The sequence below is a fragment of the Vitis vinifera genome, chromosome 17 (assembly GCF_030704535.1).
Source record: "Vitis vinifera cultivar Pinot Noir 40024 chromosome 17, ASM3070453v1".
In the NCBI taxonomy this organism is placed as follows: Eukaryota; Viridiplantae; Streptophyta; class Magnoliopsida; order Vitales; family Vitaceae; genus Vitis; species Vitis vinifera.
This window is the reverse complement of record NC_081821.1, coordinates 7,381,407-7,407,994: the sequence shown is the minus strand read 5'-3', so window position 1 is coordinate 7,407,994 and position 26,588 is coordinate 7,381,407. Positions and strand designations below refer to the sequence as shown.

Genomic DNA, 26,588 nt, shown 5'->3' with positions numbered 1-26,588 from the left:
GTTGACAAATATCTCATACATTAAACTCATTTGCTTAAATCTAACCCAACCCAAGGTTCAACCCAATTCAAACCTTAAGCTTATTATTCTAAACTTGGGTTAAAATCAAATTAGTAAATATATGTTTGTGATAATTATGGTTAGGTTAATAAGCATTGTATAAGTTTAACATCCATTTCCTTAAAACTTTTTATCAATCAACATATATCAACTAAATAAAAATTATAAGCAACATTCATTTAATTAAAATTTTACTACTTTTATGAATAAGACTTCGTTTGGTAGTGATTTTAGAAAGTATTTCTAATCTTTTTAACACTTGAAAATTATTATCTTTCAATTATTAAAAATACTTGAAATACTTCCTAAAATCCAAACACACTCTAAATACGTTGATTTGTAAATTTATAATATTCATTTACTTAATTAATCAGTAGTTACAACCCTATGCTACAATTGATAAGTGATATTTTCAAGCAATTTCCAAGTCAATAATCAAATTAAGAGTAGAAGTTATACTGAAAAATACATAATTTGTGGTCATAAAATACATGAAAAATAATTTATTGCCTGATGGGTCTGCAATTCTTTCAACAAGGACATTCCACCCGTGTACAACATACACTGCTTCTGGTGATATCAATGGATATTCATTTCAGTCGGAACCACAAAAAGGTTTTGGCCAGCATTCAAAAAATTAGACGGCATGAAAAGAGACATCATTGAAAAGCAGGGCACCAACTTCACGGTTTTTCATACCATTCAAGTGGCTGTGTTTCAATCAAGAGAAATCCAGTGGGTAGCAGCACTAAAGGATGAGGCCAATAAGGAGTCGTCAACCCTGCAATTAACGGTATAGCAATCAGATATATAATTATGCAGCGGACAGAGGTATTAGAGAAGTTCCAGGAAGGGGAAACAGAGGCAGTCTAAGATGGTATAGAAAGAGGGAAACAAGCCAAGCTATTAATTATTGATTCATTGAAAACTCTTGAGTAAAAACAGTCTACTTAAATATGTACTTTGTATTGTATGGCTACAAAATTACATAACCCCATTTGATAATTTCCGGTTAGTTTGTCACTCAATGGACATGTTTATTAATAAGTTAAATCTGGACTCCTGATAATTAAGCATCATCTTTGGTTTGACGATCTCTAGATTCTGTTCATGAGGTTAAAAACATCTATTCCTTCAAGGCAGCATCTGCTAATCAGAGTCTGAATCTGATAGTGGCGCCTGGTACGCATCTTTTGGTTCCATGTCAGTGATGGATGTAGGTCGATCTTGGCTTGACACAGTTGTTTTGCGGTTTCTCCGAGTTTTTCGATCTTCATCCTGAAAAGAAACATGACATCTTGTTAGTAGATATAACAGGAAGGAGAATAAAATGCACACCGCACGTAATATATGTACTTTCTTCATTAGCCTGGTAGCCTAGAACAGGTACTCTCAGTATGATCAACGTGAATGTTTGAGGACAGGTGCTGGAAAGAGAAACAACACCTTTTTTTTTTTTTTTTCTGAATTAAGTAGTTTAGAAACCAGTGTAGGCAAATGCCCTAAGCCATCACCTACCATGTTACTTGGCTGACTAGGCTGATCTAATCGGCTTTGATGTGTTGCTTGACTCCTCTTTAGCCAAATGCTAGCAAAAGACATTAGCGATCCCAAAAGCAACATAGGTCCAATCCTTGGATCTCCCAGGCGATCATTCATTCCACTTATGATGCTTTTGATCCTGTATTTCAACCCCTTGCTTGTGGAGAGAATGCTTTGGGCACCTTTTGACCAGATAGGATCCCCATCCTCAGGAACAAGCTGAGGAGTTTTTGTTCTCTGCATTCAAAAAGGATAAAAAAAAAATGTTCTTATCTTGAAAAAGAAAAAGAGAAAAGAAACTAAAAGGCCTGAGAAGCGAAAATCTCCTGAACCCCCCAGCTTTTACATTCTAAAATTTACAAAAAATAGAACCAGTGTATGTTCAAATATTAGCCACCGTCCATCACCATTCTATGGTTGCCATTTACAATACAATGCAATCCACAATTTTGTTGCAATTAGTCATATATTTTGGATGCCACTCAATAGGAATGATATAACATTTAAAAACAAGATTTTGAAGGCTAAGATGCTTTAACTAAGGCCAATAAAATACAAGGATAGGTACAAGGAGACATGCATATGCACAGTGGGTAGCATGGTCGATTGATTACCAGTTCTTCCTCTCAAGTTGAGACCAATCCTTCAGATGTATGGGGTAATTTATCACTCTTAATGCTAACAATGCATGATGATAATGATTTGTTTCTTTTATGGTACAAAATAATAAGGCAATTCTCTGTCATGGTCAAAGTTCAAAACAAGTCTCCAGTTTAAATCAATAAAAAAGTATTTTTATCAACATTAATAATGATGATAATGTATATCATGCACTTCAACACCCTCTATCAGAGATAGCCTCTTTTTAAGCTTAATAAAGTGGACAAATAAATATATGATAAGGTAAGAACACATTACCTCCTGCCAAATGAGGGCTTTTTTTAAAAGCTTTAGCTAATAGAATTTGGTCCCACAATGCATATCAGTCTCGTTTGACGAGAGATCATATGTTCGAACCTCACCATATATTTGTTTGTCCATTTTTTTAAAGCCCAAAAGAGGCTAACTATAGAGGGTGTTGGAGTGCATGATTCAAATCTTATGAGCATAAGCTTTTAGGAAAATTGATTGTCTAACATGATATCACAGTCTCCTTTGATGAGAGGTTGTGCTCAAACCTCACCGCATATTCACTTCCCTAATTTATTAAATAGCCCAAAAGAAGCTAATTGTGGTTTTTACCTACATGCCCATGTATATCTCCATGTGTAGGTATGAGGTTGCACATGACGGAGAGTGTTAAAAGAGTATGATATACATTGTGGACCCAAATCCTATAAGCTTAACTTTAGGAAAATCGATTGTCTAACATGGTATCGGAGTCTCATTTAAGAGAAGGTCATGTGTTCAAACCTCACTATATATTTATTTCTCCATTTTATTAAGCCCAAAAAGAGGCTAACTATGATAGAGGGTGTTGGAGCGCATTCTATACATTGTGGACCCAAATCTAAAAAGTTTAAACTTTTTAGGAAAATTGGTTGTCTAGCAGAAAAAATATATAGAGAGCCTGCTTATAGAGTTACAAATGTAGCTTACAAAAAGGGGGAGATCCCTGGAGTCACCATCCTTGATTATCTGTGAGATCCATTTAATAATCTGCAAACAGAGTACATCAACATGGGGAGACTGATAAGAATAATGTGCTAGGTTATCAACTGAATCTGTATATAAAACTGAGGTGATCATAAGCAGTTAGTCGTAAAGTAGGAATTGGCAATATATAAAACTGAGGTGATCATAAGCAGTTAGTCATAAAATTGGAATCTGCAAAGGTAAAAAACAGCATGCACAGCTGGGAGATATCCATACCTCTGGAATTTCACCTGAACCATTGTACCTTGCCACAAGCTGTGATGCAGGATCCACATCCTCCTCCTGAAATGGATTCCATATGCCTTTTGGCCTCCTCTCAACCTTCAAATCGTCTACAGTTGCATTTCTTTTGTAACGTACAATAAATAACTGTGGTACATCAGCCACATCCCTTCTCGGTCCACAAGTATCATAGCTATCCTCAGAATGAATATAGAAGAAGCAATATTGCTGCATAAAAAGAGATACTGTCAGTGCCTAACAGAATAGCACATCATCATGAGTCAAAGAAAATGGAATTCAAAAGAAAATTGTTATGATGCTTCTACAGAATATGACGCTTGGAATGATATTATCATTTTAACTACATGAAATATAGGTAGACTGCTAGTCCTAAAGTCTTCCTCATCTGCATTCATAATCCCATCCAAAAAAGCTAAAAATTTATGCACTCAATGCTGCCTTATGTTCTTAAACAGTCCTCTTGCTGTTTTTGAGTGCAAGTGGAATTAATACATGGTATATATTTCCATATGCTACACCCTGGTGCCTTAACAGATTCTCAGGTCCTTACTTGTTAACAGTAAGTTCCACACCTGCTATGCCAGGATACATGGTTCTGCATCACACTGGACTTCATGATTATAGCTTGCTTCATAGGTTGTCACCAATTGACAACCAAAAATGGGCTAAATCTTAATGCGAAGTTATGCCTCCAAATGTTGGCATAATATTTGTAACCATAATGGCTAATCCCGGATTGTTCAGTAGTTAACCAGTGGGTGTATACAATGCCTATGGGTGGATGAATGGCTAATAGAGAAAAAAAAAAAAAAAATAGTAGCCCAAGCTGTCAGCTATATATGGATTAACACACAATGCACATGAACCATTCAGAAAATATAGTATTAGACGGAAGATATTAAGACACTAGACTTTTCCCTTCCAGGTTTGTGTGTCTGCATGTCATTTTTTTTAATCCTATAATATCACCAAATCCATAAAACATATTTATGTAGAGACAGAGAGATGGAGAGAGAGGGAGAGAAAAGTTGGCCATTACACGTAAATAATATTAGCATACCAAATTATGCATGTTCTTGAAAATTTAGACCAAAACATTAAGAGGTTGTATATAAGTGTATCAGAGGAACAGTGTTGCATGATTTAGTACTCTAATTATTTGTTCATATCTCTAATGAACTAAGAATTGTTTTGTGTAGTACATTGGAAGAAGAAACAAACCAATAAGAACACTAAATAAAATACTATCCCAACCACACTAGATTGACTAGATGAATATTTTTTTCACCAGTTTCAAATAAAAAATCATATTCCATATCGATACGTTCATAAGATGAAACTTCACTGTTGTCTGGCCCATGTTCACCAATCAGACCATATAAATAATTGATGATGAAATCCAAATTACTTAATTAAATAGAAAATGTCGGTTGGTGTCAGAAAAGGCAAATACAAATGGAAAACTATAAGGTAATATATCTTTTCCATTTTTCTTATCCTCTTCATTTTCTTTATATATAATCTTTCAGGAAAACTGGAGCAGCAATGGGTATATAACCTGGGCACTAGACAGATGAAGGTGATAAAGAATGTTTCATCAAATAGTGACAAAGTAATTTAAATCAAACTACGATGGAACCATAGCTGAACATATTTGACAGCATTTCGATGCCTTCAAATGTCATGGTGGTTTATAAAATGGTGGAAATACATGGTTTCCCCAACTTGGGCATGACCTTTGCAATGGGATGCCATCAACTAGGTAAACTATATGGCATCTGCTCGCACTTTTGGTCCTAAATAAGTTTGGCCTTTAGACTGAACTATCAAGCAGAGTACCCCCAAAACATAGCATCACATGCATGATTGGCGTAAGTATTATGGACTAGAGCTAAGTATATGAGTCCAAAATACAACTTAATTGAAGCATCATAACACGCTTGATAAAAAAGAAAAATAAATAAATAAACTTACCTTTTGGGCTTCCCCATCCAGCCAAGTAAATGTCAATCTCTTGTCTTTTAGAGCAATTGCTGATGGTTCCGATGGTTGTTGTTTATCAGCTCCATTTAACTCAGCAGCACTTGATAGTATTTGCTGGACCCTGCGCATGGTCTGTCACCATAATTAATTCACTCTGCCTGCTAGGCTTGAATAATATATGAAAATTTTGACAGCACATAAATGAATTTATTCCATATTATTTTACTTAGAATGCATAAATTTTCTATTCATTAGAATATTAAGTCCATATTTCATTAAAATGTCCCATCTTTTGCTTTCTTTCATTTTTTTCACTACTTTTTTTTTGGATGGTTTCACTTAAATATTTGTCTGCATCTACAAAGCCATGAAAAAGTAGAGAGACTGATCCTCATTGGATTCGTTGTCAAGGCAAAAGTAGAGAGACTGATCCTCATTGGATTCAGTGTCAAGGCAACATAGAAGTAAATGATTCCAACATAAAAGGAAAAATCTACCATCTAGAGCTTAAACCATTAAATAACATCAGGGGAAAGAAGCTTACTTCACGCATTTTGTTAAGTTCCAGGCTTAGCCTTCCTGCAAGAATAACACAATACCAAGTCATGGTATCATATCCAGCACGAGAATAGCCTCGGGCATCACAGCCCAGCTCCATCGATGTTATACTCCGCAACTGGGGAAGCTCTGAAAACACAAGGCATAAGAGATCAAAAGTGTCCCTATAAATGTATAAAATAAGTAGGCTCAGCAAAAACTTGGTAGAGTATCACCAAGAATCAATCCTGTTTTAAATATTACAGAAACAAATAAACAGCTACTAAGTGAGTGAGGTATATCATCTCATAGATTGAAACTGTCAATTATAAAAACTTTTGTATAACAAGCATCAGATGGAGGCTTAGCATCCATATGGTAACTGCAATAACCAACAACGGATAATGAATATTACATGCCTCTGGAGATCTCACTGCACAATAAATTTGATTAGAACCTTATTTATTCAATATCCCATGACTAGAAGATAACTGCAAACTTCAAGGCAAACACTAGCTACATTAACTTTCCATCAAAAATGTCAGAACTTTAAAGAAATCCAAAATTATTGAATAAGTAAAACAACAAGGTTATATATATATAAATATATACAGAGAATTTTATTGGCTTTTCCTCATTCTACAACTTTTGTTTACATCTTTTTCTTCTCTTTTGCCTATTTTTTCCATTACATTCCAAACATCCTCCCTCCCGCCCTCCTGATGCAGCTTTGGGCCTGTTTGCCATGAAAATAGGTTTTCTTTATTTATTTTTTCTAATTTTCTTATTTTTAAGATTTCTTATTTTTATTTTTAGGTTTTCAATTTTTTAGGTGTCTATCTTTTTTGGGTTCGTAATTTGTTTTCATGTTATCTGTTGGTATCGAGACCAAGATCACAATCCTTTTCCTAGTTCTTGGTATTTCTTTAAGAAAATTAACAAGTTACCTTTTGTCATTACACAATTGTGTCCCCCAGCAGGCAGTATTGCAAATCTCTCCCAACCAAAAAAAAAAAAACTTGGAAATTATCAAAATTAGGTCTATATCCATGTGAATGCCTTTAGGAACAGAAGGACAGTAGGCCTTGAGACCTGGCCCAAGTGGCAAATGGTTGGGTGGCAATGAGTGAGAGTTCAGCTCGATCCCAACATGGAGAAAAAAATAAGGAAAAAAAAAAATATATCCCATGGAAAGAAAAGAAAAAGAAAAACAAGCAGAAGCAAAGTAAATACATATTCCTTTGTTTTTCAGTCTTTATTCAAACAATCCACAATGATCCCTTAAGATTTTTTCAACACAAAAAAATAATCTGACTTGTAGTTATAAAGAAACATTTTATGCTTGAACCATCTAACACCGGTACTCATTCATGAAGCATGATAAGGAAAAATTAATTAATGATAACCAGCTTTTAGATGGATGAACTAAAAGCAACAAAAAATTATTACTATATTATACCTTGTTGTTTATTCTGTTCCATGATATTTACAAACCATGAATTATTGAAAAATCCTGCACACAACATACATTCATTAGCTTGGCCCATGAAGCAACAGAACTTGCATCACAATATTTTTTGAAGCAACAAGAGAGAACGCAAATCAAGCAAAGCACATACCATGGTGCACAACAGGTTTGACACCTGGATCTTTCAAAAATACAATAGCAGGTGCAGATTCCACCTCAAACCTGTTGTCAATAATATAACTTCTTCAAGGGTACAACTATAAAATATTTCAATTCTCATAGCATTTGTGGTTGAGATTCCAGTTTGAGTGATTAAAGACAGAAAATTTAGACCCACTCATTTTTTTACTTCATTATTTTTTACTGGGAATGGTGGGGGAGCCTTCAACCTGAAATTAAACACCATGAAGGCCTTATTTGTGGGATAGAAAACCCCATTGAATAAAATAAGATACATCCTTTAGCCAGATTCAAAATAGATGAAAAATGGGCAAGATTAGGTTTACCATAAATATTAATTGATTTTATCCAATAATTATGATAGCACCATAGAGTAATAAGTATTTGACTATATGAAGTATCATGTCCTTGCAACACACATTGTCAGAAAAAAGAGAGGGGGGGGGTGGGGTGGTGGTGTGGAGAAAGAATAGCTAAGAACGCCGTTCCCCTTATTTTTTTGCATTACCCTCTGTTTTGTCACACACGTTGTATATCTAGCATTTGACATGGCATATATATCGTACGATTTAGGCTCCACCAACTAATGAGTCCATAAGTCAGACTCAGCTAAAAATTAGCATAATATGATAGGTTTAAATTTAAACATCCACTTTGCCTAAATTTTTTTTCACTCTTTTGAAGTGAATTACTCAAAGAAAAGAAATTGAACTTAAATCAATGCCAAAAAACCATTCATTTATACCATTACTGTAAACCTGAGCTCCTGATGCACAGGGCATATTAGGTTCTAATCACCGCTTAAGTGTGTTGCTGAGAATCATATAAGTGTTGAAACAGTTGTCCTTTTAAAGAAAAGATTGACACCAATTAATTATTATCAAATATTGTAGTTGAGTATTAATGATAAACAATTATCTACGGTATTGTGATAGAACTAAATAGGGCAGGTTTCCCTATCCAACAATGGTCTCAACCAACGTTCACAGCAGGGCCCTCTCCTACCACCAACTGTCCTCCAAGGGATTTTGAATCAAATTTTTGCCTTGACATCAGGTGAAGAACCCACCATAAAATAATCTCAAACCTTGATGGTTCATATTTACTTCCATTGAGGCAATCCCATATAGTTGGGATGAAGCTTGTTGGCTTTGGTTCCCATATTAGAACCCAACCAGATAAAGACATTCGAGGAAAGTAAAAGAGCATAATAAATTTTCATGAACGCATACTGCAAGAATAGAAAGATAGTATATCCACATACGTATTCCACCAAACTGAAGAATCCTCTTCTTGCCATAGTACAAATGCAAAGGAAGCATGAGCCCAATAATTCTTAGCAGCTTGGCGCAAGAAAGGAGTAGCCCGTTGCCCAGTTCTTGAGAAAACTATGACTTTCACCTATATTTTAGAATTAAAAAACGTAAATATTATGACAAGTACATCACTAGATAGCAAATAAAAATTAAGGAATAATGCTGCAGTTAAAGAGTGCTCAAAAGTGATTATTAAAAGACTTCACTAAAAACATAAGTATTTCAAGAGAGACATGTTTTTACTATTTTTTAAGTTATTGATATTGACCATCCTATTAAAATAGGATATATATAACTTGCAATTGTTGATACAAATTGATGTGCCATAAACTTAAACAAAATGAAAAAGAAGTCTGGAAACATGGAAGAATAAAAAAATTCCAAAGCAAATATGAGCTATAGATGGAAATAGCTAAAGCTAAAAATGCCATTGTAATTTTTAATATGGTATTTTTGTGGATTAATACTGCATAGAATACAAGAAAATGTTTGAAAACATGGAAACTTAGAACACAGTCTTTGTTCTTGCAAACGATATATTCAATCAAGCAAGCTTTATGTGGATGAGTTAAGATCATCAGTAAGACATGGAAATTGAACTTTGCTTCATTTATTACATGTTATTAATTGTTCAAGTAAACCAGACCAGGTTCAGAGAAAGGTATGGTGAATGTGTGCCAAAATCATTAGAGAACTAACATGATAAAAGAAGTGCACCATGAGATCAGAACATCTCAGTGGACAAGAAAAGAAGCTAAGTCAAAAACTGCTTTAATGAAAAACTGAAATAGTAAAATCAAGTTCATGTTGTGAGGCTGTTAAATTTCCATTCCAATTGGTTTCCAGAAAAAAAAAATGGAAAAAGGAAAAGAAACTTCAGAAACCAACAGTTTTTGAGAATTTCCTTATTGTTTATCCTTGTAAAACCAAGGTTTGGTTAATTTCGATTTTGATGATAACAAATCAAGGTTTGAAGCTAATGATTTATTTTTAAGTGTCTTTAGGTAAGATGATTTTCGAAGTGACAATCACAAAGATTACATCAAGCCAAAGGAAAAATCAAGACGGAGAAGACCTTAAAGAGAAGATCAATCAAGACCAATTCTTTATGATCTCTTTGTAAGGTTGTTGGTACACTAGGATTATGCATTTCATTTTTACATAAGCACCTAAAATTATGCAGCTGTCTAAATCTAAATCGGTTTTATTATTTTATAAATTAGATGAAGAATCTTTCCAAATGAAAACCACCTCTGTTTAGTGTCATTCATAGTTAAAAGAGTTTTCAAAATGACAAAGGGTTTATCTAGCTAGATTTCCCTAAGGATTTTATGTTAACAATGTAAAACTTGCAAAAACTATAGAGTTCATTTATGCATCTTTTAATGATTTTTATAAACACTGAGATTGATTGTTTCAAGGATAAAAACTCATGTTTCAATATGTATTTCATCATTAAAAAGAATTCTTTAACCTTAAGTTCGATATTGAAACAATTTGAATCGTTAAAGGTCAATTGTGCATTAATTTCCATATTTTGTGTATGTTTGACCAAGGTTTGACCGAAGTGGCTCAACCGGTTACCATTAATTTGGCTCAATCGATTATTGTTCACTCAACTTGCTATTATTCCTTCGGCTCAAAAGTTTCCTGTTCACTCAACCAGTCAAGGATAGGTCAAACCGGTGATTGACTGGTTGAGCTCCTCTAACCTAACGATAACTTTTTGTACCTTCCGCTATCCAACAGCTAATAGCCAATTCAACCAATTGGTCAAACTCCAACTATGTCTAACTGCTAGTTTGGGCTTCCAACTCCTATTTGAAGGCCCCATACTTCTTATATTGCTGGGATGTTTTTAGAGTGCACTTGCTTTCAAACTTGCATCTCATCTTAGTACACCATTAACCCTAATTTCTTTGTATTCCATTGTGCCAAATTGTAAACTAGGATTTATATTCCTATCAATTTTTTTTTTGTATACCCTGTGAGGTAAGCTCAAATGTGGAGTATCACTTGAGAGAAAAATCTAAGTGTGAGGCATCACTTAGTATTTGCCAACTATGAGGTATCACTTGGGGAGTTCAAGACTGAGAAATCTCTTGGTTTGGAAGCCTTAGTATAATGGAACCTAAAACTTGGGATTGAACCTAAAGGAAAGTCGATGTAGGCTGAGATTGCCACTATAAATCTTAAGGTTGTATTTCCCTCTTCCCTACTCCCTTTATTTATTTATTTTGATATTGATTTTTATCATACTATTACTTATATTGTCTCTTGCATTCTTTAAGTTTAAATTTGCAAAAAGTGATCATCACCTTATTTACCCTCCCTCTAAGGTGATTAAATTAGGTTGATATAGCTAGAATTATAACAATCCCTTTATCTTAGGCAAGCCAAGTAGCAAAGCTTTTAGTGAAAGTTGAAGTGTACAAAGCTACAACACAATTTACTATTATTAATTAAGTAGTCACTGCTAATTATTCACATGAGTACAATGACAAATAACAATCAAATTTTGAGATAAGGAAAACTTAAATGTATGAGGACTATAATGGAGAATGAGATTTGGGTACTGGTAAAGAATTTGTACCTTCCAAGGACTACTCTTTGCAAGAAAAGCTTGCCCCTGGAATTGAAAACAGGTTTGTGTCATTTCTAGCAATAAGGTCATGAAATGAAAAAAATCAAGAGAACAAATATCCAAGAAGAAATATTGATAAGATTAGAGCATGATTATTAAAAACAACAAAGTAGAAGGTAATTATTGCCAATATCAAACACAGAACAGAGTCGTGTGCATCACACGTTATTGTTGCAATCACATATCAGATCAAAGTGAAATATCATGGTACAGCAAGTTGAAAACAGATGTAAGGAAAAAAAAAAAACCCTGGCCTATTTCAATAATGTCATATATGGCAAAACCTAATCATGTGGGTGATGGGCCCCAGTTACAAAAGGCAACCAAGCAATCTTAAGCAATATTATAGCCCTAATAGTAGGAGAATGTGGGAGGAAGACGAAACCAAGGAGGAAGAAGAAACTAGAATAGAAAAAGATACAATGTCAAATATAATTTTTTTTTCCTTGCTCATCTATGTTAACCTAAAACTCTCTACATTCATTTGGTATAATGGACCTTACTATAAGACTCTAGACATTTTATAAGCAATTAGAAATGAGAATAGACCTGGTAACAAAATAGGACTTAAATTTTTACAATAAAAATAAGACTAAGCCTCTTCCAAATATAAAGAATCTATAATCTACAAAAGGCAACCAAGCAATCTTAAGCAATATTATAGCCCTGATAGTAGGAGAATGTGGGAGGAAGACGAAACCGAGGAAGAAGAAACTAGAATAGAAAAAGATACAATGTCAAATATAATTTTTTTTTTCCTTGCTCATCTATGTTAACCTGAAACTCTCTACATTCATTTGGTATAATGGACCTTACTATAAGACTCTAGACGTTTTATAAGCAATTAGAAATGAGAATAGACCTGGTAACAAAATAGGACTTAAATTTTTACGATAAAAATAAGACTAAGCCTCTTCCAAATATAAAGAATCTATAATTATTGGTGGTCTAGACAGAAAACCAAGTACACACCTTCTGTCGCCAACTACTTCCAGAAGTTCCTCTACTATAATTGTAAATGAGCAAAGCTATAAAAATGACACCCTCACTGCCTTCTTAACATCTTTTGGCCAAAATTTCAAGCAACATGCCATATCATCACATCTGGAACTGGAACCACAAGATGATCCCATATTAACATTTGCACTTTAAAGGCCACATACATTGATCACACATGCTGGTCAAAGTTGACATGGTGTTGGTCAATCAAACCCATATATAGCAAGTGAGATTTCAAAAGGCATGGGGGCACAAGAGTCTGGTCATGAAAATTTTGACGAGGGGACCCACATCTGATGGTTTGGAGCTTACATCAAAATAGGAGCCAATAAGTTCATAAAGATTGCTACCGAGATTTTAGAAGAAGGATTTCTATTGGTAGCTTTTTCCTTTGTACAATGCCTCATGAATTATATGCATAGGACTTTTTACTCAAATCATATTCTGCCACCAATGCTCCACTGTGAATTCTTGAACCTCTGGTCTTCCAAGAGTTAGATATTTTCTGTTGTATTCAACTTTGGGCTACATGACCCATGAGCAATGGTTAAATTTTGAGTGTGTACTCATGCCGAATTCTATACATGAGTTGTTTTTAGACATTTCAGTAGCTCTTATTGAAACTGTAAACTATAGTTCATGGAGTGATCCTGTTAATTTCAAGGTAATTTAGGACTGAAGATTATATTTCTCCGATAAAAGGAAAGAATGAAACAAGTTTGTTATGAGAAAAGATCATAACAATCGGGCACACAAAGATCCTAAATATTACCAGTGACTCCTTTGAGTAGTAAGAAATGCGAGGTAAAGTGAGTATAGCTGTTGCAAACCAATCAGTAACTGCATCAACAGAGAGCTCTCCTTCATACCTAATTTAAAAAAAAAGGGAAATCAATTTTACATTTTCACTCTATAACATCTAATAAGCAGGAGATATGATTTGTTCCAGAAAAAACAGCATCAGTAAAGAATGTGGATATTTGTAATAGCCTTCAGAAAAGGTTCAGAGCTCAAGAAAGCTTCCACAATTCTATATTCTTCAGCTAAAATTCAAAATCCATCTGGAGCTCACCTAACTAGACAATCTGAAGTTCTACAACCTGAGGGAAATGCAACAAGTGAAGGGAGGCCTGCATGCACAGTTAAAAACAAAGAAATAACAGGTAAGAGTTCTCAGTCATAGTTAAAATTAGTATCTAGCTCATAAACTTACATGATAAAATAACTGGAACATGCACAAAATAAATGCAATGTGAAAAATAAAAATAAAAAGGTGAAGTGGCACAATAAATTCCAGCCTGGAAGCTAACAGATCGAACACGTGGGATGACCGTTATAATATAGGTGTAACTGTTATAATGCTCACAGATCTTTGTGAGAGCACATCAACAGAAAGGCACAACTCCTAAAGATTCTGCATTCAGGTATTTGAATTTATGCTAAGAATCCTCATAATCAACACAAATATGCAAGAATAGCAATCAGAAGAGTTTGCAAGGGTGTCTCCAGGCCTATTGTCAAGAAAAAATTTACAAGTATCCATGATCAACATTGAACAAATGTTAGTAAACAGGCTGTCCTAAGAATTTAGAATTTGCTTAGAATTGATATCTAGAACAAGAAGATGCAACTAACGGAAATAAGAAATAGCATGACAGTACTGGAAGCATCAAAAGAATGATAGTAGATAAGAAATAATACAGAAAGCGATAAGAAAGCGTCAAAAATCAAAGTGTCCAACTGACATTTCCACAGAAGATATTGCATATTTGAAAATAAGTAATATAACAGGCAGCTACGGATGGAATAATTGTCTCTCAGTTTAATTGGAAAAACTTGCAAGCATTGAAATTTTAAGTGAAACTTCAGTTAAATCAACCACAGGTGTCTTAGCTTAGAGCTAGCATGCGACCATTATGGAGCACATACCAGGGATTCAATACTACCTAGTGAAACAAAAAAAATACAAAAAAGAACCCCAAGGTGGACAATCATGGAGAAAAACACTAAGGGTGTTTGGCTCACAAGAATGACTGACCCAGAATGGGTATTCATTTCTCTTTCATCCATCTCCAATGTTTTTGATATGATTTGACAAAGTGGATGTTACTGACATGTTGCCAATATGCAAAACATGGGAATTGCAAACCCAGTAAGGATGCTGGATTTCCCATATTTGACAGAAGGAGAAGAGGAAGAGGAGATGAAGAGAACAAGAGATCAGTGTTCCAAGTTGATCCAATCTACCAAATGATTCAGATAATTTATCCATTACTTTTCACCTTCCATCTTATAATTTAACTACTCTACTAGAATTGGTAGGACGGTTTAATCCAAGGGAAGACAGAGAACAGCAAGTGATGCCTGACATTAACATTGATTAGAAGATGAATTGTTGCCCCATCCATATATAAATGAGGAACCTTCACAAAATTTTGTAATGGCCTCAAATCATTTGAATTGCATGTTAGACTCAGAGAATTCAGAACCTGAACTAGGAAGCAAAAAGAAACAAAAACAAAAAACAATAAAACAATAAAACAATTAGAAAAATAAAAACAAAAAAGAAGAAGAGAAGGGAAATAACAAGAAAAATCAATCATAAGAAAATCACCTAGTAATCTATATAAAGTGTATCACAAAGGCGCACCCCAAGACACTTCAGAGATGGAAAGGCTTTGTGAATACAAGTTCCTCCAAGTCCTGTTAATGTAGTATCCAATTCCTTTGTACAATTTCACTAATTACTTTATTTTTCTTTTTGATTGAAAACAAATAAGTCATTAGTATTAATATTTAAATACAAGTGAAGGATGAGAAATTCTTCCGAAAATACATAGGATTAGGCAACAAGATAGCTATAAAGTGTAGGAATAAAACAAGAATATGTATAAAATATAAAAAAACAGTGTCACCAAATAGATTCAGATATTCATAAGAAAAAACAGTTTTCAATATTCCTATGAGCTGATATGCCCTTTCCAACAGCTCCAAGAAGATCCCTATAACTTAATTCACGTAGCTGTTATCTTCTGTCATATATTTTTGCTCCAGAGATTGAATATCTCTGCCTATGAAAGAGGGAACTGACTAGAGCAGCTGGTCTGATCTAAGTTATAGAAAGGAAGCTAGCTTTTCACCTCAGTTTTAACCATGTAGTTCCACCATAGGCTAGACTAAGGGGATCCTCTTACTGAAAATGAAAATAAAAAACAAAAAAGACAAGGAATTTCTGAGTCACAGTACTATCTCCTTTACTTATTTTGTCCATTAGCCTCTACTTAAACAACTGACCTTCATAAAATAAATAAAGAAATAAAATTAACAAAACTAAAATAAAAATTAAATAAAAAAAAAACGCTTTCATTTGACAGTCATGTGGCTCCCAATTTAATCCACATAGGGTTAGGGCTTTAACCCAAGTAAACTTGATATACATTATTTGTCCATTACTTAATTTAAGCTTTTAGGTTAAACTTGAAAACTAATATGATATTAGAACTTTGACTTATGGGAGATTATGAGTTTGAACTTCTCCGATATTATTTCCCCCATTGATCGAGTCCATGTGCAAGCCCAAAAAGAAGGCTGACCATGAGGCAGGTTGTTAGGGCTTTAACCAAGTCAACTTGATGTTCACATACATTATTGACCATTAACTAACAGTCTAAGCTTTTGGGTCAGATTGGTAGCATAACCCATATAAAACCTTCTAAAATATGCATGCACATGCATGTGTGGATAAGTGTATGTATAATTAAGTTGATAATGTAAATATATATAAGACCTACCATTCCGAAAGAAAGGTTGTCCTGTAGGTTTCTTCTCAGCAAGGTATGCTGCAAGCCTTGCATCACCAAGTTCCACCATGCCAGTATTTGCAACCCCCTCCAAAAAAGTAGCTGAAGGTAAAACAATTAAAAAAATTTAAAAATATAAAATATAATAAAATAATAATTAAAAAAAAAACCACCTTAAATGTTTGAAGGGTTAACATAAATGAATACAACCTTGGTGCAGATAAATAAACCAGAATCATAGTGATCACTCAAAAGAGCATCCAACTAATACAAACAATACTTCCATCAGTTAACCATTTCAACAAGATCCTTTCCAGCACCAGAATCATAGTGGTCACTCAAAACAGCATCAGTATCACAGTGATCACCCAATAGAACATCCAACTAATACAAACTTCCATTAGTTAATCATTACAACAAAATCTTTTTCCTAATGGGTGAAGTTAATTAAGCAGTCATCGCAATAGAATATCATGCAAGGTGTAAGTTCTCTAAGAATTTTATCCAAAATTGGTCCTTCCAGTAGAGAATTCAGCTCAGTTGCACCAGTGGCTGACAAACTGTATCGACTTCCAAAGCAAAATAAATGCAGTTTCACGGTTTGTTTTTCTTTTTCCCTTTTCAATAAACTGAAATTCAGTAGGTCAGGAGCATATGACTTCAAGAAGACACATCTTTTCGATGGGCAATTTAAGTATTTAGTAACAGATGGGCAAGCAGTACTAAAGAACTATAAAAGAAAAGGTGATGGAAAAAAATATTAAAAAATTAATTTTCACAATTTTGATATATTACCAAATGAAGAACATACCAATTCTTTTCCAGTCATTAGAAAATTGTCTGCAGCTGTTGCTTCCCAATGAATATATCTGAAGTGAAATTTCAGCAACAGTCAAAACAATAGTGGATACAAAAGAAACAAAAGAAATCTTTTCAATAATACTGACTTGAAATGATAATAATAATAAACAACAATAAAAATATAACAACAAAAAATGGTTAGATGTTCACCAGAAATAACAAAAATCTCAGCTCTAGAAAAGAGGGTGCATGATATGCTTATTTGGATAAGAAACAAGTACAGGACATTAGACATTTTCATCATTCAGATAAATGATTGGACAACTTTCTTGCATAAACAAAAGGTTTTGTTAAGCTGCATATGGATAGGGGTTATGTCAGAATAAAAAGAAACTGGTTTATAATGATATATTGGTAAGATTAAGATTGTCTCATTAGTGTAGTATAAAGGATATTTTTGACATCTTTTAGTTAAAATACTAAGATGTTACTTGGGTGTGCCTGCAAGAAACAAAGGTGGAAGCTATGTCAATGGTCTTAGTCAAGAATTGTTGGAGGGGTGGTGGTCTTTTGGGATGGAGGTTGGTTCTTACCCAGTCTCTTGTCATTTCAGATCTTGTGACTTGTGTGGAAAACTTTACTTGGGTGTTTTCAGGGATTTACAGCTCTGTGGATTGGAGAGAACTCGAAGCTTTTTAGGAGTTGGGGGCCATCAGAGAGCTATGGGAAGATCCATGGTGTAATAGAGGGGATTTCAATATGGTCTAATTCTTGGAGGAAAAAAAATTCACGTCAGAATTTCTCCAACCATGAGAAAATTCTCCAAGTTTATAGAAGAGCTTTCTCTGGTTGATCTCCCCTTGATAGAGGGGCTCTTTCACATTGCATAGAGGACTGAATAGGCAATCAATGAAAAGAATCCCCTTTTTCCTAATCAAGAGTGATTTGGAGGATCACTTTACAAATACAATGCAAATCCTGTTGCCAAGGCCAGCGTTTGATCATTTCCCTACTTTAATGGGTGGAGATGGGGTATATTTGAAAACTTGTGGCTCAAGGTGGAGGGATTCAAAGATATGATGCCTTGGTGGGAAAGTGACCAGTTCAGTGGATCTTGTGGCTTCGTCTTAGGGTCAAAGTTGAAAGCATGAAAGGAGGATTTTAAAGCTTGGAATAAAGGAGTCTTGGGGAACACAGCACCCCACAAGGCTTGGGCGTTGGATCAGATCAACTTTTGGGAAAGCAAGGCGAAGGAAGGACCTCTTTCCTTGGAAGATAGGGAAACTAGAAGGTTGCTATTAGAAGAGTTTAATTATTAGGTCATCTTAGAGGGAACTCTTGGAGGCAAAAATCAAGGGAGGTGTGACTAAAGGAAAGGGACAAAAATACAAAGTTTTTCACAAAATGACTAATGTTCAACATAGAAGAAATTTAACAGGGAGATTTTGGGTAAATGGAGAGTGGGTGATGGAGGACGTTGAGATTCAAGAAAAGGTTGTGAATTAATTTCACCTTCAATTGTCAAATTCAATGGGGAAGTGGAGACTGAACATATATGGCATGCCTTTCAAAAAGTTGAGTAATGAGAACTCTTGTAGGTTGGAAGAGGTGTTCACTGAGAAAAAGATTCATGATGCTCTTATAGATCTTAACAGGGACAAAGCCCTTAGACCAAATGGCTTTTCATTGACATTTTGGCAACATTGTGGGGATTTTGTATAGGAGGAGATTTTGGATGTATTCAGAGATTTTTTTTGCAAGATGTACCTTTGAGAAAAGTCTAAATACTATTTTTGTGGTTTTGATTCCAAAAAAAGGTGGGGCTAAAGATTTAAAAGTGTTTAGACCCATTAGCTTTGTGGTAAGTCTATACAAAATTTTAACTAAAGTTTTGGTTAATAGATTGAAGAAAGTGATTGGGGAAGTAGTATCAAAGCCTTAGAATGTGTTTTTGGAAAAAAGACAAATCCCATTCCTAATTGCTAATGAAGCGATTAATTCAAGATTAAGGAGTCACATAAGGGGACTTGTATGTAAGTTAGACACTAAAAAAGCCTATGACCATGTAAATTGGAACTTCCTCTTGGAAGCGATGTGAAATATGAGCTTTAGGCAGAAATAGATTGATTGGATTCAATTTTGCATTTCAACAACAAGATTTTCAGTTTTGTTAAATGGTGTTCCTACAAGCTTCTATTAAAGTATAAGGGCTTTGAGATAAGGGGAACCCTTATCCCCTCATCTTTTTGTTAGGGGTGATAAAGGCTCTTAGCATTCCCTTGACTAGGGCAGGGGAGGGTGACTTTATTTAGGGTTTCAGGGTAGGAAGAGGAACTGGACGAGTTGAGATTCCTCACCTTCTGTTAGCTGACAATTGACTTCTTTTTTGTGAACCTTGTTCAATTCATTAATCTATATGGCTTAGATTTTACTATGGTTTAAGGCTTCTTCAAAACTAAAAGTTAACTTGAACAGAAGTGAACTAATTATGATAGGGAAGGTCCCTAATGTGGATGAGCTAGCGTCAGTGTAGGGTTATGGAGTGGGAAAACCACCTGTCACTTACTTCAAGTTACCCCTAGGTGTCCCTTCAAGGATTAAGTTGCTCGGAACACAGTAGAGGAGGGATTCTCTAAAAGACTAGCCCTATGGAAAAGAAAGTATCTCTCAAGCAGAGGGAGACTTGCCTTATTAAAATGTAATCTTAGCACCCTACAAATTTATTTCATGTCATTTTTTGCTATTCTCAAATTGGTGACTCTGAGACTTGAGAAAATTCAAAGGGATTTCCGATGAGGAGGAGGGGCTCTTGAGTAAAACCCCATCTAGTGAAATGGTCATCAATCTACAAAGATAAAAAGAAAGGGGGTTCTAGGCATCAAGGCATTGTCCATCCTCAATAAAACATTACAAGGAAAATGGTGTTAGAGATTCATTGTGGAGAGGGATAGGTTATGGAGAAAGGTCATAGTAGGAAAGTTTGGAGAAAAGCCAAAAGGATGGTGCTCCCAACCCTCAGGTAAGAAGGGAAAGTAATGGTGTTGGTTTATGGAACTTGATAAGAAACAAATAGGGGTTTATTAGACCAAAACAAGATTAGAGGTAGGCAATAAAAGAAGAATCAAATTTTGGCAAGATGTGTGGGGTGGTGATGTTCCTTTAAAGGGTTCTTTTCTATCTTTATTCTTCTTTGTGGCTTCCAAGAAGAATGGGTGGATGATGCATGGGAGTTAGAAGGCAGGCTGGTCATGTGGAACCCGTGCTTCATAAGACATTTCCAAGATTAGGAGATGGATAATGTTGAGAAACTTCTTCAAAAGTTATTCATGTTAAGAAGAAGCATGAGGATAGAATAGCATGGAAGTCTAACAAAAGTAGAGAATTCTCGATGAAGTCTTTCTACCCTGCCTAAAGTGTCTATCCCCTCAAAGATAGTATGGGGCTCTTAGGCTCCTACCAAAGTAGTTTTTTTCACGTGGCATGGTATTTGGGGAGGGATCCTAACCATGGACCAACTTAAAAAAAGAGGATGGTATTTGGCAGGTTATTGTTGTATGCTATACTACATGGGTTTGAGTATGGGTGTCGAGTGTGAATATGTGTCTAGATGTTGGATCCTTGCATCATTAAATCTTAAGACATGGGGATTCAAACGAAAATGGATCTCAACTATAGGTGCAATTACTTAGATACAACATCAATGAAAATAAATTAACACGAACTACAAGCACAGTAAGATAAGTATAATTTACCTATAATACTATATTTTTAATTATGGTTAGAAACTTGGAAAATATGTTTATTACATCTTTGATATTTTAATAAGATGCTAAGCATTATTTACTTTGATATTACAACAAATCATACATGAACCTATTTAGTATAAGTTTTTAATTTTAATAGGATGTTCAGAAAAATCTTTAAGAAAATATGATACCACATTATTAGTAAACCTAGATTAGTTTAAAACTTTGAAAATTTATCTTAATTTTGTGATAAAAATCATCAAATTACTAGATGTTGAGAAATTATAACTCATGCAAAAATTTTAACTTTTCATATTAACTATTATAACTTATCTCTACATTTTTTAAGATATTAAATTTGATATTTATCTTTAGATTTTTTATGCTATTAATTATTATTTTATCTTTAAATTTTATCTACTATAATTTAAAAAAAAAATTAAAGAAATAGATAAAGAACTTCTTCAGTAACAAGAGTTAGAAATTAATTCAAAATTTCTTCATTTTTTTTTTAAATTTATTTTATACCATTATCATATATAATTAAAAAAAATAAGAAAGAATTAAAAAACACAAAAAACAGTAATAGGCTAAGTAGTCATATCCAATGCAATACAAGCATATCCAATATGGATCTCACACTTGCCGTCGTGTCATATCATATCGACATGGGTATTTTAGCTGAAATTAATGCATCCATGTACCACAAGTTGTATGTGTAAAAATGCAAAATAATCAATAGACCATTTCTTTGTCTATTATGGGGAAAACTAGAGGGTTGTGGCACTTTTTACTTTCTTTATTTAGCATTTCATGGCTTCTTCCTCATTCAGTGAAAAACTTGTTAATTGGTTAGAATGGGAGCTTTGTGAGCAAAAGAGAAGAAGGGCTTGAAAAACATGTCTTGTTTGCCTTTTCTAGACAATTTGGAAGGAACACAACCAAAGAACCTTTAAGAGTGCAATACATAAACAAATCTCTAAAGGACTCCTTTATATCTAATCTATACATGTGATGACACTGGTATCTTCAAGATAAGGTTCAAAGCTGGTCCACCATCCTTTATAGATTTCATTACGTAGTTATGTTCAAAGTATTAGATTAGGGTTGTGGTTGTTGGTTGTTTATTTTTGTGTTCTCACATGTATATAGATTTTATTACGTAGTTATGTTCAAAGTATTAGATTAGGGTTGTGATTGTTGGTTGTTTATTTTTGTCTTCTCACATGTGTACTTCACATGTATTGTGTATGCCTCTTTTTGATTGGGGCTTTTAATTTTTTTCATAGGCACTTTTAATTTTATATATATATATATATGCATGTATGTATATTCTTATTTGCCTATCCAAAAAAAATCTAAAAAGTTAAACTCTCATTTATATCCCACTTTTTTCAATTATCATTTCTCTTTGCTGCTTCTGCTTTTACAACAGTTCTCTACTCATGCTGCATGAGTAATTGGTCTTTGACAGCCATATTGTTTCCATATAGAGGATAAAATAAAAAAGCAACAGCATGCTAGAATATATGGGTTCATGTTAAGATATCAAATACATGTCAACAAAATTTGGTCAGTTTTCATACCTGAATCAGCAACGGCTCAGTCTTTTCCAACACAGAATGGAAATCATTTGAGGTAATCACATTAAAAACATGATCTCCAGGATCTGATAAAAAAAATTGCACGGTGATCCCATGCATTAACCTATCAGAACTGTATTTCCACTGCTAGAAGGTCATGTAAATAACATCATTTTCAGGAAACCAAATACTTCAGAATATAACGACTTAACCAACCAGAAGAAGCAGCACTTAGCAATGGAAGGTTGATTCCTGAGAAGCTAACCCCAGAAAATTGCTTTTTGACATTTTCAAAAACATCCTACAGAAAAGAAAACAACGACATTGTTGGAAAACAATAATGCCTAAATCCTAAAACAAAAATGGAGGAAATACAAAGTAAAGTGATATTTAAAATAAAAGGCTAAGATCCATTTACTCACTATTTGCTCATCAATGCCAAATATGTCATAGTCCCTTTTCCACAATGGATCAGTCAGGAGCTCAAAAGCATATCTAATCTGCAAAACAAAAGCATATCTTCAACATAGTAGTAGCACTGAAAGAAAGGGAAGAATGGAGATTCTTTTCCCTGTTCAAGTTCTAAAAGTTCTTTCTGAAAGAAAACATCATTTGTGTTTCTTAAAATTTCATTTCATTCAAGGATGATCTAAAACAATTCTTCCTGGGAAGACTCTCACATCTAACCAATTATGTTTCAACGATCAAAATTTGCTGTGCTGAGCCTGATAGTATATAATCTGACTACTGATTGTAATAAACAAAGCACCTTGAACAAAAAAACAAATAACTTACTGACCTTAAGAAAATCAATAGTCTCAGGAACTTCCGTGCCTGAATTCCTGAAATTACCACAATTAATAGTTTAAGAAGACATCCTGAGTAAATAAACAGTCAAAAAGTTATACTAAGTACCATTAGTTGCCTTATTTCAAGCAAAGATCTCTATGATCCGTACAAATTAAAAGAACTATGCTTAATTCAAGAAAAGACCGCATAAAGACCTTTTCAAACAAAGATCTCTATGATCTAGAAGGAAAAAGTATTGTGCTTAATTCAAGAAATGTCTAACATATGAAGGAAGAGACTGCAAAAAGAAATGATAAAACCATAATGGTTCTCATAAATCATGAAGGAAAGGAAAGAAGGAAGGAAAAAAGGAAAAAGAAATAGAAAAATAAAAATAAGAGGAAAACAAAATGTAACCTTGAACCCAATGAATTCTTCCTTCACTCTCTCCCAGCTTTCCTCACTTTTTAAAACAGCACATGAGGAGTTTTTAAATGTACAAGATTTCTAGATTTTCCATCATTTTTTCTCTTTCCTTTTTTTTTTTTATCACATCCAAACTACAAAAATTGATCGTCTTCTAACCCTTTTTTCCTTTTCCTCATTATTTTAGAGGTTCAAGAAAGTCTAAAAGCACCAGAGTTTTAAAAAGGAAAAGAAAAATTGCAATTGAAAAGGAGTAAACAAAAATATCAAATACCTGACTTGCACTGTTAAGACCAATGTAATGATGGAGTTTAAACATCCATAAATTGACTCAATAGTTTCAACATCTGGAGTGACCTAAGTCTAACTAAATATGAAGTTCAGAACCTTGTAGAACAGAAAGTGATGTTTGGGTGTTAGACTTCCATAAACTTTGAAAGACTTTTACAAGTTCATTCTCCTTATTAACAATAGTACTCCAAAAGATAGTCCCTTTTCACAATTATAGAACCATCTAATATCTCAAGTTCCCATGCTTTATGGAGTCTGGACCAAAAAAAAAACCATGATTCCAATTTGTTTATGCATTTTAGAGTAAAGAAAACCTTTTCCTAGTTCTCCTGTTTTATGAGAAAATACATCATATATCCAGAGAAAAATAAAACAAGCACACCATATGGCAGGATCACTCCCAGGCAAACGAGGAACCAGAGAAATGAGAAAGGTATGCAAGGGAATTGGGCAACAGCCACAACCCTGCCACTATACAACCAATCTGAATCAATAAGGCACATAGTTTCCTTTAAGTTCCTAGAGGTCTGAGCATCCCTCTTTGCTAGGAAGGAAGGTTCTTGGTTACTATTTATGACCTTCCTCATCAGTAACCAAAATTTAGATGAACCAGCCATGCCCAGCCATGGCTAAGGAATGACAGTAATTGAATGACCTAAACCAAACAACCAACAATGCCCCTAGCCACAGTTTCCTATGAACCTTCTAGAACCACACTAACTCCCACATTTGTAAACACTCCCAGCCAGCCTATAATAGACAAAAATGAAATATGATCTCTTCCAATACTGCCTATATCCAATCGACCAGATTCCATAGAGATTATCCCTCAAAGTTAATTCAATTTTCCTTCTGGAGGAGGAACCTGATCAGATACCCTTAACACTATTCCGCCTAATAATGAGCATGGCCCCCTTGGTCATGTTACAGTTTGATACAACATCCTTGAACTCATTAAATCCTGAAGTATTATCTCAATTCTTTACCCTGCAAAATCCAAATATTCCTCTCCCCAAACAGCCTATCCATAGCCAAGATGGCTGCCACAAACTACAACTAACTTCTCTCAACTCTCTTCTTACCTCAGCAAAGGATTTGCTCAGTAAAAAGGGACAACTTGTTTACGGTATATATATAGACACCCACAGTTTAGTGAACACGGTGAGAAACCACTCCCACCACTTAGCCTCTCTTCTGCTCTCCTAATGCAAAAGTCATGTAAAATCATACAAATCCTATAGTTTGTCACCTATGACTTTCACTTTTAAGAAAGTTTTCAACTTCTTTCTTTGATAGGCAAACTAAGAATATATATTAAGAGTGTCTGAAATAGGGTGCAACAAAGTACACATGATGTATACAAATAGCGCCCAATAGGCAAGCAAAAAGGAAGAGTACTCTTCAATCTCCATAAGTTGAAATGAAATTGTTATTTTCTTAATCTAAACTTCTTCAAATTATTTTTAACTTATTGATGGTGTATTTTAACTTCTTTGACAGTGTCTTCTTGATACCATGTTGAACATTTGAAAATATTAAATGTAAAATTTATAAATCTTTTATATATTAAAATTTATAGTCATATGTATTGAAGATTATGGAATAGACATGTTCAAGAGTATTCTGGAAAGTTATGGAATAGTCATTCTTAAAATTCAGGTTGTTAATAGGCTGCATAAATCCTACGGGCAGGGGTCAGCGTCCAACCTTCCGTTTGATTTCTCCTAATGCATTCCTGTGACAAATGCTAATCAGCAAAGCGCCCAATCAAAGGAATTCTAGGTCCACTGTATATTTTTCTAAACACCCTATTTACACTCACAAGATCATTGGAAGAATGGCAAATTATGAGTTGTATTTTCATTGTCCACTGTCATATGCATTGTTATATTTTCATAAAAACTAAATCAAATATTAATTAATCAGTACCACTTAGAAGAAAACTTCTCGTAGGCCTCTGCAACTTCCTCCACGGTGCTATACCTCTTGATTCCAAGAACTGTAATTCAACCAAAACAAAAGTTAAAAAATCAAAATCATCCCACACGAGGAGAGTGAGAGACTCGACTCACCGTCGTAATGATTGAGCGGGAACGAGTTAGGGATTACGAAGAGCTGAAGGAATATGGCAGCCGCTAACAGAACCAAGGGAATTGAGTACGCTTTGAGAGTCGACGCCATTGACGAACTCGCCGCTCCTCCCGAAGAAACCCTAACCATCGATGATCGATATGGCCGGCGAGAAGAGGCCTTTTTCAGAATTTACCTTTCTCAAGTGTTATGAACTTATGATACCAACTATGATCAGATGCGGCCACACCACTGCCGAGGACGGGAAAGATTCTTCTTTCCAAATTTTATTGTGGCCAGTAAGGATGTGACACGTTCGCCGGTTTCCAAATTGGATTATATAGAATCGACTGGGTTTGTATTTATTCCTGTTGCTGGTGCGAATGAAGGTAATGGAGTCGCGTCAAATATGGAGAGGAAGATGTTTTCCAACAATAGCCTTCTACCCTTTAAA

General features: G+C 34.4%; 1 protein-coding gene across 1 annotated transcript; it reads right to left on the bottom strand.

Annotated features, from left to right (window-relative positions):
• Positions 1–942: 942 nt before the first annotated feature.
• LOC100244920 (uncharacterized) lies at positions 943–26,588 on the bottom strand. The gene is made up of 20 exons (XM_002281794.5): positions 26,137–26,588; positions 25,994–26,063; positions 23,358–23,400; positions 22,981–23,058; positions 22,775–22,859; positions 22,562–22,644; positions 17,240–17,297; positions 16,420–16,530; positions 13,701–13,758; positions 13,401–13,497; positions 11,579–11,614; positions 8,934–9,070; positions 7,641–7,711; positions 7,481–7,534; positions 6,029–6,171; positions 5,476–5,616; positions 3,475–3,708; positions 3,202–3,261; positions 1,579–1,839; positions 943–1,338 (listed from the first exon to the last, which is right to left on the bottom strand). Exons 1-20 carry the CDS (start codon positions 26,282–26,284, stop codon positions 1,210–1,212), a joined length of 2,097 nt encoding a protein of 698 aa, XP_002281830.3. The 5' UTR covers positions 26,285–26,588; the 3' UTR covers positions 943–1,209.

Bases quoted from the DNA above. Each gene is read 5' to 3' on its own strand.
- LOC100244920 (XM_002281794.5), bottom strand. From the start codon at position 26,284: ATGGTTAGGGTTTCTTCGGGAGGAGCGGCGAGTTCGTCAATGGCGTCG. The intron at 11,615-13,400 runs GTAATATTTAGG...TTTCAATTCCAG, and splicing joins ACTACTCAAAGGAGTCACTG to GGGCAAGCTTTTCTTGCAAA. The intron at 1,840-3,201 runs GTAAGCTACATT...TTTTGAATGCAG, and splicing joins CCAGGGATCTCCCCCTTTTT to AGAACAAAAACTCCTCAGCT.